This window comes from Limulus polyphemus, unplaced genomic scaffold, assembly GCF_000517525.1.
Source record: "Limulus polyphemus unplaced genomic scaffold, Limulus_polyphemus-2.1.2 Scaffold6509, whole genome shotgun sequence".
Taxonomy (NCBI): domain Eukaryota; kingdom Metazoa; phylum Arthropoda; class Merostomata; order Xiphosura; family Limulidae; genus Limulus; species Limulus polyphemus.
In genome coordinates this window covers 25,049-39,856 of record NW_013672119.1, presented here as the reverse complement: position 1 = coordinate 39,856, position 14,808 = coordinate 25,049, and the positions used below count along the sequence as shown (strand labels likewise).

The 14,808-nt window shown below is 31.8% G+C and overlaps 1 protein-coding gene across 1 annotated transcript in view; it reads right to left on the bottom strand.

Annotated features, from left to right (window-relative positions):
• The window catches only part of LOC106473799 (ELL-associated factor 1-like), a 24,781-nt gene that overhangs the window by 4,970 nt on the left and 5,003 nt on the right, over nt 1-14,808 (bottom strand). The window contains exons 2-5 of the mRNA XM_013934474.2: nt 11,735-11,829; nt 8,748-8,884; nt 4,432-4,742; nt 3,156-3,284 (exon numbers count right to left, since the gene is read on the bottom strand). Of these exons, the coding sequence (XP_013789928.2) occupies nt 3,156-3,284; nt 4,432-4,742; nt 8,748-8,884; nt 11,735-11,829 (672 nt within the window). The remainder of the gene's footprint in view (nt 1-3,155; nt 3,285-4,431; nt 4,743-8,747; nt 8,885-11,734; nt 11,830-14,808) is intronic.

Genomic DNA, 14,808 nt, shown 5'->3' with positions numbered 1-14,808 from the left:
GGAGAATCATTACTTCCATGATCCTTACAGTATTGACATGGTATAATATAAAGGCTTTATTGTAGAATCATTACTTCCATCATCCTTACAGTATTGACATGGTATAATATAAAGGCTTTGTTGTAATTTTCTTCTTACCTTCATGTACTGTACTATTTTGTTGTATCGGTGTTGGTTCAAGTTAGTTACAACTACTGACAGAGGATTTTGTTGTATCGGTGTTAGTTCAAGTTGGTTACAACTACTGACAGAGGTTTATGTTGTATTGGTGTTGGTTCAAGTTAGCCCCAACTACTGGCAGAGGATTTTGTTGTATCAGTGTTGGTTCAAGTTAGTTACAACTACTGACAGAGGATTTTGTTGTATCAGTGTTAGTTCAAGTTGGTTACAACTACTGACAGAAGATTTTGTTGTATCAGTGTTGGTTCAAGTTGGTTACAACTACTGACAAAGGATTTTGTTGTATCAGTGTTGGTTCAAGTTGGTCTCAACTATTGACAGAGGATTTTGTTGTATCAGTGTTGGTTCAAGTTAGTCCCAACTACTGGCGGAAGATTTTGTTGTATCGGTGTTGGTTCAAGTTGGTCTCAACTATTGTCAGAGGATTTTGTTGTATCGGTGTTGGTTCAAGTTGGTCTCAACTATTGACAGAGGATTTTGTTGTATTGGTGTTAGTTCAAGTTATTTACAACTACTGACAGAAGATCTTGTTGTATCGGTGTTAGTTCAAGTTAGTTACAACTCCTGACAGAGGATCTTGTTGTATCGGTGTTAGTTCAAGTTAGTTACAACTCCTGACAGAGGATCTTGTTGTATCGGTGTTAGTTCAAGTTCGTCTCAACTATTGACAGAGGATTTTGTTGTATCGATGTTGGTTCAAGTTAGTCTTAACTATTGACAGAGGATTTTGTTGTATCAGTGTTGGTTCAAGTTAGTTACAACTACTGACATAAGATTTTGTTGTATCGGTGTTGGTTCAAGTTGGTCTCAACTATTGACAGAGGATTTTGTTGTATTGGTGTTGGTTCAAGTTAGTCTCAACTAGTGACAGAGGATCTTGTTGTATCGGTGTTGGTTCAAGTTAGTCTCAACTACTGACAGAGGATTTTGTTGCAGAGGTGTTGGTTCAAGTTAGTTACAACTACTGACAGAGGATTTTGTTGTATCGGTGTTAGTTCAAGTTAGTTACAACTACTAACAGAAGATTTTGTTATATTGGTGTTGGGTTCAAGCTAGTCACAACTACTGACAGAGGATTTTGTAGTATTGATGTTGGTTCAAGTTAGTCCCAACTACTGAAAGAAGATTTTATTGTGTTGGTTCAAGCTGGTCACAACTACTAACAGAGGATTTTGTCGTAATGGTATTGGTTCAAGCTAGTCACAACTACTAACAGAAGATTTTGTCACATTGGTGTTGATTCAAGCCTTTTTGGCATTTTACTTATACTTAAAACCAGCATAATATCTTAGTACTTGGAAGAACAAGTATTTAATAGTACATAAACACTAGAAACTATGTTATTCACAAACAATACACTGTTATGAATCCAATAAGTAAGAGATTTCACATAATATAACTGGATGTTTGTAGGTTTAATTTTCATTTCAATATGATGAATGCATACAATGAAAAATGTGTGAAAAACAGAGGCTAACATTCTTACAATAGAAATAAATACATGTTTAAATAAATAAACATGGATGCTTTGTGTACTAATGTGTTGTGTTCTATTAAAATTGCAGCATCTGTTTTTAGGATAATGATGCCAAAAAAAACAGTAACAGGGGAGATACGTGGTCTTCTGATCTGTATGACAGTTACATTATATTTACCCTTACCACCAAAAGTGACAGAGGTTATGTTTTCATCCTCGTGCGTGTTTGTCAGCAAGATTTCTCGAAAACAGCTAAATGGATTTGGACGAAAGTGGGTATATATTTCAACCATAAACCAACTTACAAGTTTATTTTTTAGAGAGTCAAGATCACAGCAAGGCCACAAAAATCTAAAAAATCCCTATCTGTTAACAGTCTGTAACTCAGTCAAAAATAATCGGATTTTGATGAAACATGATGGAGATATGTAGAATATTATCCGGCCAAAAATTGTCCATGCCCATCGATAGCAATGGGCATACAGAGACATTTTCGTATGTTGTCCATTCGAGTTAGTTTGAATCATATTTTCTAACATGTAATTTGTTTTAGAGAAACTTAGTGAATTTAAATTCTCTTTCACTAGTTTGACAGAGAGGATAAAAAGGTTTCCATGAATAAAGTAGCTTTTTTTCAATTTCTTATATTGAATACTTGTAAGTTTGATTTACTTTCCTCAACAGTTATCTTTCCATAAAAAAATTTCATATTACGTATCATCAGCTTACCTTACTCAAATTTCTTATAAAAACTTTAAAAAAAAAGTAAGTCATTTTAGTTTATATTGCTTTAAAATGAAAAATTATGGGATTTTAATATAAGAAGGTAGGCCTAAATTTCATTCATTTTAATATAAGGAGGTAGGCCTAAATTTCATTCATTTTAACATAAGGAGGTAGGCCTAAATTTCATTCATTTTAATATAAGAAGGCAGCCCCAGATTTCATTCATTTTAATATAAGAAGGCAGCCCCAGATTTCATCCATTTTAATATAAGGCAGACAGGCCTAGATTTCATTCATTTTAATATAAGGCAGGCAGGCCGAGGTTTCATTCATTTTAATATAAGGCAGGCAGGCCTAGATTTCATTCATTTTAATATAAGGCAGGCAGGCCGAGGTTTCATTCATTTTAATATAAGGCAGGCAGGCCTAGATTTCATTCATTTTAATATAAGGCAGGCAGGCCTAGATTTCATTCATTTTAATATAAGAAGGCAGGCCTAGATTTCATTAATTTTTTTTGCATTAACTAATGTTTTCATTATTGTAGTAATTTCCATTAGCTGTATCGTTGCAAGTTATAAGTTTCATTCTCGAGTGGTGATGTAGCAAACACCTAGAATAAATAAACACACACATGTAAAAGGTAGTTTAGCTTGCAGATATGTGGAAAATTTTTAAAGTGATTTGTTATAGAAAAACCACAGTAGTTTACACAACTAATTCTCCAAAATATTTCAACGGAATCAACTCAAAATTTTACTGTATACTTTACTTGTTGGTTGTGATATCAAATGGCTGTCCATTTCTTCTTCACTTTCACTATCACCTGAGCTAGATCCACTGCTGCTTGAATCTCCAGAATCTGATAAAACTCCTACTTCAGGGGCTTCATCATCACATGCTTAATAGATTGAAATATCATTTGTAATCAGCTGTATATACAATCAATATCATTCAACAGAAGTTCATTGAAAACTACATAAAAATAACAGTACTAAAGTAATAACTAGTACAAAACATGTTAACCACAGTTTCTATGGACTTCTAAAAAAAGGACTGATGAAGCACGGGACCTGGAAGATAATCTCAAATAAAAAAAAAAATTATGGGAGACATCCAAAAACTCAGTTTATGTACTGAAAACTTTGTTTAACTCCACTTTAAAAGAAGATAGAGCAAAATAAAATACATACAGCTACTACTGTAAAATAGAGGATTCTCTTATGAGATATTCTTCACACATCTTATGAAATAATCCTTCTATAAAATGTAATTTTGGTTTGGCCACTGACAGGATTAATGTGCACTTAAACAGACAATAAAAAGCTTATGATTATACAAGCTTTGGAAACGAAAGAAAATCACTTGAGCCATACTGTACATCAAGTAACATCTTTCAAAGGACAAGTAGTTAAACAAAAAGTTTTTAATTCAATATAAAAGGTGAAAAATAATAAAACTAGTTACAAAAAACCACAGATAAGTAAGCATTTTACACACAGTTTTAAAGAAAATTAGATCATCAGACTATTATTTTTCCAAGGAAAGAGCTCCTGTAATAGTTCTTTAATGCCTTCTAACAAACATATTGGTGGTGTGAGCAGATATTTGATAATGATGACATAAGACAATTATAACAGTATTTTTGTACAACCTGTAAATCATACGTCACAGATAAATTCATTACAAATTTACATATTTTCAAAAGAAATTTTAAACGTGAAAAAAATATGTAATTGTAATGGCCAGAGATCACCGAGTCTACCTGTTCGTTCACTTATGTGCTGATATGCTTCCAGATGCACGAAATGATATTGTCTGATATTTTACCATGTTACTATACTTGCTGACGGGAACTGTCCTGAAATACTCACCTGCTGTTTCACAAAGTCTTCTGAAAATCCTATTAGAATGATTGTTAGATATTGGGAACACTTTACAGTTTTGTTTCCATGATTTCGCGAGTTATTAGGTAACCTACAAATTGAGCTGTAGTTATTTGTTTGAATAGTTTTTATCTGTACAAGTATAGTTGAACATAAACTTACGGACAGGGACATCTCGAGTATAGAGAGGCATACTGACATTATTAGAGGCTATGCTGTTCTTGGATGTTTCATTAAATGGAACAAGCAGAGAAGGCATGGAAGGACTGGGTTGACTCGTAGGACTTCTTTGATATGGTGAAGTCCTCTGGTTTGGAGAGTAATGATTAGTTGTTGACCAAGACATTTTGGTAGGTGGGGAATATGAATCTTTCCTAATTGGAGAATGATGCTTCTGATGGGGTGAGTGGGAGGATTTCTTATTATCAAAGGGGTTGACTGGGTGAGACTGTGTCCGACTGGCTCCTTCAGCCCTGAAACATGGGTATTAGATATAAAATGCATTTTTAACTTAATTTTACTACCCCATAAAGTTCGCTAAAAAATTACGTAATGAAGAACCTTTTCAACAGTTATAATCAACTTTCCTTATAGATATTTTACAGACTTGAGTTTTTGTTTACGTATCACTGAAAAATTATCTATATAAAATAATTAACAACATTAAGAATTCTAAAATGGGATCCCCATTTATGAGGGTGAATCTAAGAATCCCCATTTTTGTAAGATAACTACAATTCAAGAGAGAATATACTAGCTATTTATAAATACTAGAGCTGGTACATTTATAATATAATTCTACATAATAAGCTTTCTTATAACTTACTCCATAACTCTAAATCATTCAATCTAAACAAAAAACATGTACAAAAGTGAAAACAGAAAAGACCAGGTATGGCTGTACCGTGAATTCCCTAGTTTGCATATCATTGCTATAAAAAAAGTGTTCAAGAACTCCAATACTTTATGACCATGAGTGTGCTTTAAGAGTGACAGTCAACTCCCACTGTTCAGTGAGATAAGATTAGCCAAAAAAAAAAGGGTTGACAATGGGTGTTGTTGACAAGATTATTTCCCTGTAGGCTATCAGTTCAAGCTTAGGAATGGCTAGCGCAGATAGCCCTTGCGTACCTTCATACAGTAATCTGAAACAAACTAAAAAGAAAAAAATGGAACCACTTTCTCTGTAGCACGGACCAAACGGTAAAGAGATTGAGGAGATAAAGTAACTCTCTTCACATGTACTAGTACTTAAACACAAGAGTAACTTCAAAGAAGTTTGTTCCTTCTTTTCAACTCCTTCAGTATTCCATTCGGAGCCTAAGTACCACACGTGGAACGTAATTTGAGTTCTATCCTTACTTCCCTCAAGAAGGTAACTAACAGATGTCCAGAAGTTCTGTGTGGACACACATGTTTTCAACTTTTAATACTTCAATTTAAAGTACTGGTAATGTGGAATTAAAACTAATGTCCATTTTAAATTACTTATTTACTCTGTTTTACAAAGTATTCTGTAATAACAAACATGAAATAATGATCTATAAAAACAACAGAAATGGTACAATCTGAACAAGAGAGAAATATATTCCAAAATTATAAACTGTTGAAAGAGTATATTCGATGACTGTAAAAACTTTTACATAAAATTGTGTTCGTTACTGCAATAACACCAAGTGATTAAATAGCTGTACAATGCAATCTCAGTATAGATACACAGTCTAGTTTTTTTTACCCATGCACTAAAATGAAATGCCTATTGTTAATTATTACAATTCGTATATTTTAAAGAAGAGAATAATAAGAATAGTATCGTCTTTTTTTCTCATTTCTACTACAGGAATTCATTTGTAAGTATAAATTTAAAAAAAACAAGTCACTTTTAAATGTTCAAAATAAATAAGCAAGTGGACAAAGGAGATATGTTTTTTAATAAGGAAAGTATTTTATTGCATTAATGTCTAACATTTGGATTACTTATTTTATTAACAATTTATTCCAAATGTAATGATCTAAACACACACACAATGACAAACGTAAATCTGACACAGTATATGCACCAGTTTAAACTACTAAAAGAACAGTATAAGAACATCATAAAATGCTATAAAACTACCATCAACTAATAATCAGTTTCTTACAGTCCCATACTTAACATTAAATTAAAACTACCATCAACTAACAATCAGTTTCTTACAGTCCCATACTTAACATTAAATTAAAACTACCATGAACTAACAATCAGTTTCTTACAGTCCTCATACTTAACATTAAATTAAAACTACCATCAACTAATAATCAGTGTCTTACAGTCCCATACTTAACATTAAATTAAAACTACCATCAACTAACATTCAGTTTCTTACAGTCCCATACTTAACATTAAATTAAAACTACCATCAACTAATAATCAGTTTCTTTACAGTCCCATACTTAACATTAAATTAAAACTACCATGAACTAACAATCAGTTTCTTTACAGTCCCATACTTAACATTAAATTAAAACTACCATGAACTAATAATCAGTGTCTTACAGTCCCATACTTAACATTTAAAGTGAATTTTAAAAAGCACAGCAAGTGTAACTTTGAAAACACTGCACTATACAAGATACATTTCACTGGAGTTTTAAGACACAACATTTTCATGTATAGTGCAGTTACAACTGTTTTTGCTTCCAAAACATTAGAATCATTTTAACATACTGTTGCTAATCCATATATATATATGATTTTGAGTAAAAATAATGCCCTTTTCAGTAAAATGTGTCACCATTTTTACAAACAAATGAAATTTAGACTATTTTTTTTCCATATTTTAGCCTAATAATGATAATTATCCAATTTAAACTTAGTTTCATAAGATCTTTAAAGTTGCCATTAATACACCTGTCATCTTGGTAATCTATGCAAGTTTTCTTTATATTTCCATGCTGCATCATATAGTACATTTATTTTTAGCCACAGCATAGTGGTTCATAGAATGGCTCCAGGTTTTTTCAAGTACAAACTTTTAGCTCCATTTCTTGACCGATTTGAGATCTAATTATAATTGCAGCTATTGAGGATTACCTTTTGTTTATTTCTAAAACTGTTAGTTGACTATAGAAAAATTAACACGTTTTGGACTCAAGAAAATCCACAAGACCAATTTCTCAACCTTAGTATCCAGTCTCTTGCTTCGAAGACCTAATGTAATTCTCAAATTGTTGTTTTTATGAAGATGAAAATTCTTCCCGAATCAAGGTTATTTTTGCTCAGAACCACTCCATTTTGACTTTACTTTTCACTGTAAGTATGGTTTTCAATATGTCTGTGACATCTAGGACACTCTGCACACCTAGTAAAACAACGGTATATGTTCTTTAACTATTTCTTATGGTTGAGGTCTGATCGAACATATCTAAGTATTTCAATCACTGAATGTCCTAAGACAATAAAGGTGATTATAAAAAGAACAAAGTATCCTTCAGCTTCATAGTTTTCTTGTCCTCTTCTGATTGGATTCTACTATTGCTGAATGACCTCCCTTTCCACTAATTATAACAGCAACACCATCGTGACTCCAGCTAACGGCAACGCCATCGTGACTCCAGCTAACGGCAACGCCATCGTGACTCCAACTAACTACAATGCCATCGTGACTCCAACTAACTACAATGCCATCGTGACTCCAACTAACTACAATGCCATCGTGACTTCAACTAACTACAACGCCATCGTGACTCCAGCTAACTACAACGCCATCGTGACTCCAGCTAACTACAACGCCATCGTGACTCCAGCTAACTACAACACCATCGTGACTCCAGCTAACTACAACAGCTACACAATGGTTACATTTCATGTAAACATCCAACCTTGCAGTTGTAACTGAGACTAAGATAAACATAACTTTCCTACATTCTCCCAGTGTATATTAACTAGTTTAGTACTGAACACAGCTTTTCTATATGTAATTTACTTTCCAAAAACAATAAACTTTCAAAGAAATCTTGACATAAACAGGGGAAAAACTCATTTTCAAATGAATATTTCTCTCCAATAGGTGAACCAATAAGCATAAAAGTTTATTTTTTGAAAGCTTTAATACTAAGTCATCAGTGAAAGTCAATTTTAGTATTTTTTTTATTAATTGTCAAATAATGTGATGACCGAAATAGGCACTAATTTCTGTGTGATAAACTTCCAATGTCAGAGTTAAATAATGTATAATAAAAACTAAGTACACAATACTGACACATACGGCAAGATTAAGTCAGTTAGTGTTAGGCTATGGAATGTTATTTAATAAAGTATAATAAAAACTCAGTACACAATACTAACACATACGGCAAGATTAAGTCAGTTAGTGTTAGGCTATGGAATGTTAATTAATAAAGTATAATAATGCCAAGATTGACTTTTGAAATTATTCTTCTTAAATAAAAAAAAGAAAGACTGCTTGGCCAATTTCAGCATAACTTAAGAAACTCACCTTGTTTTCTTCAGCTGTATATTACAGCTAAGTTTTTCAAGGGTAACTTCACCAGTGTCATGATTAATTATCAAAACACATTCCTTTTTATATGGTTTCTTACACCCTTTAAACACTGTTTGAGAGGTACCTGAACCCTATAAAATAATTACAAAAATTAAATATAAAACATACGGCAATAACCATAAAAGGACTAACAACAAACATTCATTTTCAATCAATGCCAAAAACATGAACACGTGATGAAACAACACATTCTAATCTTTATAAATAAGGAAGAAAAATGTATTGAATTAGCTATAATCATTACCATGTCGAGTTTTAGTTTTGTTCTAAGTAGGTATATTAGCATCCAGTCAGAACAAACTAAAGAATTAATTAGGTTTTTTTAAAGACAAAAATGAAGGCATGCAGGAAGCTTCTGTATAAACATATGATTTATTTTTACTGAGATGAAAAGTTCTAAACAAATTATTTGGGAAAAGCTACTTTCTATTCATAAATTAACAAGCTTAAATAACAATTCATCAAAGCATCAACACATCACTATATTTTGGTACCAATTCAATGTGTAAAAAAACCAACAACAACAAAGCTTGAATAACGATATGGATCAAAAACAGACTTTCTTTTTATTCCAATCCATTCTAACCCAAGTAATTCAGTCACTACATTACCTCTATCTTTAATTGTGACCAATGCTCAATGGGAATGAGACATACTGTAGCAAATGCTGAATTATTCAAGTTAGAATAAAACCAAAAATATCTGTAACAGCGAGATTATCCAGATGTGACAAGTATCGTCTCATATTAGTAACACCAGCACCAAGAACCATATGTTCACCAATATCCTTCCTCTTTGGAAATAGTACCTCTTTGTGTCATATTAGTAACACCAACACCAAGAACCATATGTTCACCAATATCCTTTCTCGTTGGAAATAGTACCTCTACGTGTCATATTAGTAACACCAACACCAAGAACCATATGTTCACCTATATCCTTTCTCTTTGGAAATAGTACCTCTAAGTGTCATATTAGTAATACCAACACCAAGAACCATATGTTCACCAATATCCTTTCTCGTTGGAAATAGTACCTCTATGTGTCATATTAGTAACACCAACACCAAGAACCATATGTTCACCGATATCCTTTCTCTTTGGAAACAGTACTAACTGGTAAAAATCTTCATTAATAAACCAGAAAGTATTTCTTCCAACTTGTCAACTCATCATTTTCCAGTCAACTAGTAGATTTCTACTTGTTGCAGTAAACTAGGCAACTAGTTGTTTCATCATTAATATTTAGTATTGTTATTCAGTTCATTAATTTCAGTTGCACCAAGTTAATATTATATGTAATTTCACAAAGCGTGCTATGTTTTTCTCACTTGCTGTAAATTATTTGAATGTTTTATCATTTCTTAAAGTCACTTTAATATCATCTACTTCACTTAAACATGTCTTTCTGAAGTTCCTTTCTGTCTCTGGTTTATCTAGCTTCCTATCTTTTATTTTATTTTTGTAGCACATTTCTTGGAAACTGCAATATTTCATTAACCTAAATAATGTTCTTTTATTAACACAATTAATATTATTTTTTATTGGATTCAAATAAATTAAAAACCATTAAATTTATTGATTAAACCTGCCTCGTAAACAGAGAAGTAACAGACCTTTAGAGTTTTTCACCTAATCAGAGGCTATCCCGAGTTAAAGAGTTTGTCAGGGCTGTAACACAAAATGTTGAAATTTACATAAAATAACTTTTAAATTTTCACCAACTTGTTTCTCCTTATTACTTGAGCATATTTTATTCAAGCTTCTACAATTGTTCCATGTCAATAATATAGATTCTGACTTGTTGCACAAACGTTGCCACAAGGAGGCATCACACACCTACATAAAAGTCCTTCACCTAGCTACAAGTCCCATCTCTGCACATGATGTGTAGTTAATTACAGTACGTATTGTATCGTTTTTTTACCTGATGCTGCTTCATCATAGCATGCATCAACTGTGCACAAATGCCACTTACCTTTTTACAGCATGCACAACCTGTGCACTAATGCCACTTACCTTATTACGGCATGCACAACCTGTGCACTAATGCCACTTACTTTATTACGGCATGCACAACCTGTGCACTAATGCCACTTACCTTATTACGGCATGCACAACCTGTGCACTAATGCCACTTACCTTATTACGGCATGCACAACCTGTGCACTAATGCCACTTACCTTATTACGGCATGCACAACCTGTGCACTAATGCCACTTACCTTATTACGGCATGCACAACCTGTGCACTAATGTTACTTACCTTATTAAGGCATGCACAACCTGTGCACTAATGCCACTTACCTTATTACGGCATGCACAACCTGTGCACTAATGCCACTTACCTTATTATGGCATGCACAACCTGTGCACTAATGTTACTTACCTTATTAAGGCATGCACAACCTGTGCACTAATGCCACTTACCTTATTACAGCATGCACAACCTGTGTACTCATGCCACTTACCTTATTACAGCATGCACAACTTGTGTACTCATGCCACTTACCTTATTATAGCACAAATCTCTATAATTATAACTTCTAGACAATTCAACTACAAAAGCACACACAAGCTTACAACAAATAAAGCCCTGACATCTGAAACCTGTATTAGACAAAATACATTTAACCCAATTTAAACTTGTATGTCACAATCAGTATTTGTGTTAATCAAACAATATAATGTATTCAAAAGTAGAAATTTTACATGCATTTTATAGTTGTAATGACTGTACATGATTCACCCAAAAATCATACGTACTTCTAAGCTTAAAAAAAAATCAAGTCACAAATGGTAAGCTGTTAAATCTAAGTCTGTAAAAATTGCATTTCACAAGTAGGCTGATAGCTCATACATTTACAATCTTCAGATTGTTGCACACGTAAACCAATTCACTATTTGAATGTTTTATACTTACTTCTACATGTGGAACAGAAACCATCACCTGGTGGCCTTCACCAACATCAACTGTAGCACCTTTGGTAGAATCTACAGAAGCTGGCTTAAAATCATCTACATCATAAGAGATAAACTGGCTTAGAAGTTTTTAAGAGATAAAAAGGTAAAAATTTTAGTTTTATAGGTTTTTCAACACTTATTTTAATACTCTTTTGTCACACTATGATACTTTTAGTATCAGTATTAAACATGAATGTAATTACAATGACTACACAACATGTTCTAGAAATTTAAAACTTGTCATCAGACTAAATTTGAATTTGAGTAGAATAGTTAGAAATCCTAATCTTACAAATATACTTCAGTACATTTTTTTTACATTAAAAAGGTAGTATTGTAATAAAATATGATCAGCAATCCAGTACCAGGAAGTTATGTCAGATACAAGTAATACATAGCCAAAAATAAAAAAAAATGCAAATCTACAAAGGTTATTTCAGTCACAAGCGAAATCTCAAAATACAATTGGTAACAAAAACTAAGATTTGAGAAATCATACTATTTTTTTCCAACAAAGTTCACAAACTAATTTCTTCTTTCTGTATTTAAGCATAGCTGAAAAAAAAACTTAATCTCAAAAATTTTAAAACACCAGAACTACCTTAATATAGTAATTCAAAAATGAAAATATTTTATAAAATTGAATATCTAAAATAATATATCAATCTTAAATTCAAGTTTCTCCCAATACAAAAAAAAATCAAGGTCACTCACAAACCTTCAGCACAGCAGCACTAAACAGAAACATGTAAACTTTGACATAAAGAAGTACTTGTAACAAAAAAAAAAAAACATTTCCACCTCAACCCACTGGCCTTCAACAAAGCATGTTCTGAAAACTGGAAATTCTCCTCCAATACTTCAATTACACCCTACTTACATTTAACAGGTTGTATATATATAAAAGAAACAAGATATAAACTGTTGAAATTTGACTACAAATGTTGCTTTTAAGAGTAAAATATGAAGCATGCAATAGTTTATGCATTGTTGTTAAGGCATTATTACCATTATTAGTTTGCATGTGTATTTTGACAAGCAAAATTAGTCTATTTGTGAATAATCTAGAATAAAAGAGATCTTTGAAAATTTTTGTAAGTAATTATTTCATACACATTTTATAAAAGTAATATTGTTCTCTTTAGTCTACCATACGTTTTATTATATTGTGCTTTTTTAAGTGTTACAAGACCAATAATTTTTACTTACTCTACTATGAACTTTTCTTGGGTTGTTCTCTATTACTTATCAGGCCCCATTTATAACCTCTTAATTTTCTGTCACCCAACAAGATTTAATAATACCAAAATCAAACCATCTGATTAGGTTTTCAAAAAAATGCCATTTATAAATTTAATGTTTTTTGCTTCCTAGATTTATCTAACAATCAAAAGAAAACATTTTCTAGGCTATTGAACCCCAACAGCACAGAAATAAGTCTTAAAGCTTATAACACTAAAAACCAGGTTTCAATGTCCATGGTGGACACAGCACAGATATCCCATTGTATACGCTTGAGCTTAACAACAAACAGAACACCCTAGGCTTTTTGTTGTATGGTTAAATAGCAATAGTGTTATAATAGCTGTGTCAAAGATTAACACATGATGACTTTCTGTATATATAATAGCTGTGTCTTAGATCAACATGTAATGACTTTCTGTATGGTTTATTAATAATTGTGTTACTATAGCAGTGTCATAGATCAACATGTGATGACTTTCTGTATGATTTAATAATAATTGTGTTACTATAGCAGTGTCTTAGATCAACATGTGATGACTTTCTGTATGACTTAATAATAATTGTGTTACTATAGCAGTGTCTTAGATCAACATGTGATGACTTTCTGTGTGGTTCATTAATTAACTGATTAGCAAATATCACTAATTTCACAACTCTATTTATGGCTATGTTCAAAAATAAATAATCAAGTGAAATTTCATTCTCCTTTTTGTTGTTGTCATTCCCTTGAGGATTATTGTTTTAGCTTTATTACTATATTTATGTATTTTACGGCTCCTTCTTTCCCGTCAGGCTATAAATTGGTCTATTTATGTTACTATGGTACTAGGAAAACAAAAGAGTAAAGGTTTACAAATCATAACACAACAATCTGCCACATAGAACTTCCTTCTTCGGGGTTGAATTATAAGTGAACAGGAAGAGTACATGTAAAATGTGACAATTATATGATATTCAGTGATGTCATGGATATCTACAGCTAGAGTAGCCCACCATAAAAACAAAGAAAAATTTAACTTGAATTTAACAGGGAATGTTACAAGAGTGACAATGATTTCCAGAGTACAGAAAGAGAGGGGGTAAAAAGAAAAAAAAAAAAGTTAAAAATTAAAATGTGTAAAAGTAAATTAGTAAAATGTAGGTAAGAATTAAAATCTTTGAAAAATAATCGTAAAAAGTAACCAGAGAACTAAAATTGACAACAGAGTATGCAAGTGAAAAAATAATAATTATATATATATATATGAATAAAGATTAGAAAAATATAGTTAAACAGAAGTAAATAATGCACATAAGTATAAAATTAATAATGAATGTAATTACATGAAGCATTTATTAAATGTTTTGAAATCTTCAGAATTACATCTTCAGCAAACTAGAGGTACAAATTAATGATAATTACACCAGAAATATATCATGTTATTATTATTAACTTGCGTTTTCCAAAAACAGAAACGATTACCAGAATATATTTATATTCAAGAAGAAAAAATGGACCAATCAAGTGTAAATTAAATATAACAGAAGTGACATGATAAAATGGACCGATCAAGTGTAAATTAAATATAACAGAAGTGACGTGATAAAATGGACCGATCAAGTGTAAATTAAATATAACAGAAGTGACGTGATAAAATGGACCAATCAAGTGTAAATTAAATGTAAAAGAAGTGACGTGATAAAATGGACCGATCAAGTGTAAATTAAATATAACAGAAGTGACGTAGATAAAATGGACCGATCAATTGTAAATTAAATATAACAGAAGTGACATAGATAAAATGGACC